The following is a 6,000-nucleotide window of genomic DNA, read 5'->3' as shown; positions in this document are numbered from 1 at the left end:
TTCAGTAGGCCACACCTTGCTGATATGGATAATTTCAAAAACTCACAATAGAGTGAAGACATTCTCTTCACCTCAATTCTAAATGGCGACCACCAATCCCCACACCATCCTTCCTGCACCTCCCCCCCACATCCCTCTCTGCTGGCTTATGGTGAGAGTATTGAGTTTTAACATTAAACTCTCCAGCTCAAGGAAGCAATATTGATTGATACTGAAATTATAATCCGAACCCACCCTCACCAGGGCCTTGTCAATGCCACGTTTCCAGAAGGAAATTAAGAAAGTTCTGCAAGTACAAAAGAGACCCGCCAGCATCTGAAACGGAGTTCGAGCCTGCATTTATGTCACGCAAAGTGCTTCACAGCCAAATGAAGCATGGTTACCGTTGTCATGTAAAATATGCTGAAAAGATAGACAAATTAGGACCTGCTGAAATGATTAAAGGTGTGATATGAAATTCAATTTTTGCCCTTTTTTTCCAGGTGTTTATAGCTTCGTGTCAGGCCACACTCACAATGTTAACTGATTTTGGATGAACCATGTGCTTTGAGCATTTTTTTTCCATTTCTGATTTCCAGGTCTTTTTTTCTTATTAAATGTTGATCAGTACCCTGTAGATCATTGACTGCAGTGGGATTAAAGGTCTATGCAGATAGTGCAGACTTCCTCTCGCCTGCTGCTGCATTATAAATGAGTCTGAAGTTAATTTTTAATTGCATGCCAGTTGGTTTCCCCAGGATGGTAGCGGCAGTCCCTGTGCAGAACTCTGCTGGTCGCTGGCTCCTGTGCGGCAGCTGGTCGTTGGGCTTCTGGGCTGTCTACACGCTTTGCTCCGGCTTCTCCGAGTTCTTCAATGGGGTCTTCATCAACCAGTACCGCTTCAGCTTCCCTGCTTTCATCGCTGTCTGTCAGGTTAGGAGAGTCAGCTGTACTTCGCTCTTGGACCTGTCGTTTTATCTCTGCTGTCATTACTAATAAAAATATTGGGACTGAATTCCACCCCCCTCCCCACCCTCCACCCATGTAATAGAGAATCATCAAACTATAAAGAACAGGAGGAGGCTATTCTAACCACTCTACCTGTGCTGACCTTTTGATAGGGCCTCTGGATTAATTCTACTGCCTTGCTTTTTCCTCCATAGTCCCCCATTTTTACTCCTCTCGTCTGTATATTGAGACTTCTATTGACTTAAACAACTTCTATTGGGTTAATGTGGATAAGTAAGTCAATCTGTCTTTTTACGGTGGTTTGTAGATGTTTTACGGGTGGTTTGGATCATCGTCACCTTTTGGAGTCAAAGAAGAATGTCCCTGTTTATGCCTTGAAATTGGTTAGCAGTTTTGTGTTGTTTTTATTTTGTTTTGGCTTTCAGTTTTCCTTTTATCCATTGATATGACGTTGGCATTACTGGCAAGTTTATTGCTCCATTCCCATAATGCCTTTGGGAAGATGGGCATTGAGCAATCCACGTGAACCTGCTGGAGACCATGTGGTGAAAGTACTCTAGGATGGCGCGTGAGGTTACTCTGTGCCATGAACAGAGAAGCTAGGGACAGGGCCTCTGGCTCTCACTCGGCCTTCTCATGTTTGTGTGTCAGTTCTTTAAGTATTGTGGTATGGTGCTGAGAATGAGTTGCTCTATCCAGAAGCTCATTTGTGGCAGGAGACTCCCAGGAGGATAGGAGCAACACTTTAGGGATGTTCTGAAGACAGCACTGAAGAGATCAAACAGACCCTCGCCAATGTATGTGGGACACAGGCTCATGACCAACGAAAATACACAAAGTTCATTTGGGAGTTAAAAATCACAACACCAGGTTATAGTCCAACAGGTTTAATTGGAAGCACTAGCTTTCGGAGCGATGCTCCTTCATCAGGAGATAGTGTTCTCTGTATTAAACACAGGGACAACTGTTCTGTGTACTGTACACAGAGACTGCTGTTCTATATACTATACACTGCTGTTCCTGAGAATAGACACAGTGACTGCTGTGATACATATTATACGGAGCGACTGCTGTTCTCTGTATTATGCACAGGGACAGCTGTTCTCTATACGATACGCAGGGACAGCTATTGTCCATATTATACACAGGCACTGCAGTTCTTCACCTGATGAAGGAGCGACATTCCGAAAACTAGTGTGCTTACAATTAAACCTGTTGGACTATAACCTGGTGTTGTGTGATTTTTAAACTTTGTACACCCCAGTCCAACACCAGCATCTCTAATTCATTTGGGAGGGCAGCAAACAAAATGAGAATGTGCAGGGGTGAAGTTGGGACAATGCAGAGAGCACACAAGTGTCCAACAATGCATTCACTCAACCTAGCAAGCACCAGCTGCTCTGTGTGTGGCAGAGTCTATGGATTCTGCATTGGGCTAAACAGGCAATTCAGAACACAACAATTTATAGCAGAGTCACCCTTGACCCTTTACTGCAGTGGCAATGTCCCTACCTCTGAGCCAGGTGGTCTGGATTCACCTTCTGTCTACTCTAGAGTTATGCAATAACATCCCTAAACAGGATGTAGAGGAGCCAGTGTTGGAATGTAGTGGACAAAATTAAAAATCACACAAGGTTATAGTCCAACAGAGTCAAGAGTGTGGTGCTGGTAAAGCACAGCAGGTGAGGCAGCATCCGAGGAGCAGGAGAATCGACATTTCAGGCATTTGCCCTTCATCAGGAGTGAGGTTTATGAGCAGGGCAGGGGTTGAGAGATAAATGGGAGGGGTGTGGGGCTAGGGGGATAGTAGCTGGGAATGAAATAGGTCGATGAAGGTGGGTAGGAAGGTGATAGGTCAGAGAGGAGGGTAGATCGGATAGATGGGAAAGATGATGGACAGGTCAAGAGGACAGTGCAGAGTTGGAGGTTTGGGACTGGGATAAGTTGGGAAGAGGGGAAATGGGGAAGCTGGTGAAATCCACATTAAACTCGTGTGGTTGCAGGGTCCCAAGGTGGAAGAGGAGGTGTTCTTCCTCCAAACATTGGGTGGTTAGGATTTGGTGATGGAGAGATCCAGGACCTGCATGTCCGTGGTGGAGTGGGAGGGGGAATTGAAGTATTCAGCCACAGAATTTTATTTGTAAGCTCTAGCTTTCGGAGCACTGCTCGTTCATCAGGTGGTAGAAGGAACAGTGCTCTGAAAGCTCATGCTTCCAAATAAACCTGTTGGACTATAACCTGGTGTTGTGTGATTTTTAACTCTATCTCTAAACAAATTTAATAGAAAACATTCAGTCCCTTAATGACCTATTGAAGCAACTCTTCGATAGACACAAGGATGGTAGTAAAATGAAGGGCAAGTTTGATCTTAGAGTAGGATAAAAGGTTGGCACAACATTGAGGGCCGAAGGGCCTGTACTGTGCTGTATTATTCCAAGTCCCCTTTATCTTTCTCAACCAACACTAAGAATAGCAAATTAGCTGTCAATTAATGTAATTGTAATTTGTGGGATCTCGCTCTGCATTAAACAGCCACTTAATGTGCTTCACGGTCATTACATTTTTAAGGAATCTATTGCATGTAAAATTCTTTGAGACTTTCTGGGAGACATGCAAAGTGCATGTAAATCCAAGTTCCTCTGCATAGTACTGTTTCATTGTGTTATCTTTTGTTAGGCATTATTGACTGTTGTGGTGCTGCAATTGCTGAGCCAAGCCAGACTGTTGAAGATCCAGCCGTACTCACTGGAGAGTGGAGAGATTTTCCTGCTTCCTTCTATTTGTTTTAGTTTCCATTCAGTGCTAACGCTGTGGGCTGTGACTAGCTCCAACTCCGTAGGGTTTAATTTTATCAGACAGTTTACACCCCTGGCCACCTTGGCATTGACAAAAATATTCAAGTTGAAGAAAAGAACATCCTCTAACAGTGCTTTCTTGGTACTGTTGGTGACTTTGTGCTCCGCTCTTGCAGGTAAGATAAGAAGAATATGCTATTCTAGCTAGCCTTTTACACCACTGTACTTCAAAGTTCATCATTACAGATCTGTTTTAAGGAAGTGCAAGTGTAAAAGAAACCATTTCCTATGTTTTATTCAGCTTTCTAAACATGAATTGATCTCATTTGTTCCTGCTTAGGGCTTCAGAACTTCACCGATGAAGCTCTGGTATATGCCTATGGAGTATTAAATCTTATGTTCAAGAGCACGTACCTCATTTTGATCCAAGAGACGTGTGAAGACCACAAGTCGTCGGTGGTGGATGTCTATTACACGTGCAGCATTAATACCTGTCCGCTGCTGCTGCTGTACTGCCTTCTCCATCCTGATACTCCTCAGATCTTCTCATCAGGAAGCTGGTCCAGTCTGATCTTTTTGGGCTTCTTCTCCTTGGTGCTGCTGCTTGGGTGTTTGCTGAATTTTCTTGTCTTCCTGTGCACCTTGCTGAGCTCAGCCCTGACCATGAACCTATTTGAAGTTGCAAAGACAGACATACTGATGCTGAGAAACATTTCCACACATGAATGGACTTTTTCACTCCCTCTTCTCACCAGCCTTCTCATCAGTATCAGTGGAGTAGGGGTCTATATGTATAAAGAAGCCTGGGAGCTGAATACAGGAATGAAGAAAGAGGCAATGTGTATCACCACCTGAAAACCACTCATTTTATCCTAAATATTAGAATATAAATCAGAGGACACTTTTCATTCCTGCTTCATCCAAGGATGCTGAATCATTGTTGGTTCCATGACTACCATTCTCCACTATTGTGTTCAACTATCTACACAAAGTACAAACCTCACTACTGAATGGTGGAAAGCTGTTCAAATTGACTTAAAAGTCTTGCATTCATATAGCAGTTTTCACAAAATCAAGTGTTTTGCAGCTAACGAGATACTTTTTGTTGTATTTAGGAAATCAGCAACAATTTATACACAAACCCCCATGCAATTGCGATAGTGACCACATATTCCCCTTCCTAAGATATTGATTAATGGATATATTTGGTCAAAGAACCATGGAGAACAGCTCTGCTCTTCTTCAAGATTGCCAGCTGATCTTGCTTATCTGAAAGATGGGCATTTAGTTTAATGACTGCATCTCTGACATTGCAGCACTACCTTGGCACATTACTCAAGTCTCAGCCCTTAAGTTTCTGGAGTGGGACATGAACATAACTCTGTTTGAGATGGGGCAAGTGCTAACCACTGAGCCACAGTTAACTTATAATATCTCAGACATGATATGCCATTGCACATTTTCCAGGAGATTTTTCCTTAAAATGTACAAAGACTGATTGCAAAACTTGTGCTAACTCAGCTTGGACCTGACACATTCTGGGTCAGTATGTCTCAATTAATAGGAATAGGGTTAAAAATAAACCATTAGAGCAAAACACCTTTTAAATGATTCTCACCGTTCTTACTTTGTGCTTGAAAACGCTGGCATTTTCCCTTCCCTTTGGTCAATTTGAAAAGGGCCAAAGTTACTGAAGTATTCAGAGCTGTACAGAACTCAAGTCTTTGGACTTTAAGTTTTTTTTTGTCATTTATTGTTGTACAGAGTGATTGTTGAAAATGATACTTTCTTTTGAATAAACCCAAATGTTGTGGAAATACTCGCATTTTTATCTCTAACTCCAACACTGAGGATACTTTCCCGTCCCGATTTTAAGCCACAATTCAACGGGCACAACTTGCCCTCCAACACCTTCTGGAAGTGATGTACTCAAGAAGAGAGTGATCTCAGTGACCTGTAGTAATTTGCAGCCCATCCAATCATTACCAACCTACAATAAATGAAAAGATTCTCAATCTGTTTTACTCCTCCCTTGCTCAACAATTCATACATTTTGAAATCATCCCAACCTTTCCATCTGGTCGGCATGGACGAGTTGGGCCGAAGGGTCCATTTCCATGCTGTACATCTCTCTGACTCTATAACTTAAGACCTGTGCTGAATATATTGAGCACTTACAGTCTGGTGAAAGGATTTTATGAATAATGACTCTATACATCATTTGAAAGTGGCGAAGATGTTGCAAGATTGCAGAGTT

The 6,000-nt window shown here is 42.7% G+C and overlaps 1 protein-coding gene across 1 annotated transcript; it reads left to right on the top strand.

Moving 5' to 3' along the window:
* Nucleotides 1-738: 738 nt before the first annotated feature.
* On the top strand, nucleotides 739-5,538 carry LOC140484728 (solute carrier family 35 member D3). Its single transcript, XM_072583514.1, has 3 exons — nucleotides 739-912; nucleotides 3,625-3,919; nucleotides 4,084-5,538. Exons 1-3 carry the CDS (start codon nucleotides 739-741, stop codon nucleotides 4,596-4,598), a joined length of 984 nt encoding a protein of 327 aa, XP_072439615.1. The 3' UTR covers nucleotides 4,599-5,538.
* The last annotated feature ends 462 nt before the right edge of the window (nucleotides 5,539-6,000 follow it).

The sequence above is a fragment of the Chiloscyllium punctatum genome, chromosome 13 (genome assembly GCF_047496795.1).
Source record: "Chiloscyllium punctatum isolate Juve2018m chromosome 13, sChiPun1.3, whole genome shotgun sequence".
In the NCBI taxonomy this organism is placed as follows: Eukaryota; Metazoa; Chordata; class Chondrichthyes; order Orectolobiformes; family Hemiscylliidae; genus Chiloscyllium; species Chiloscyllium punctatum.
Note: the sequence above shows the minus strand (reverse complement) of the source record. Positions and strands in the feature narration are given on the sequence as shown.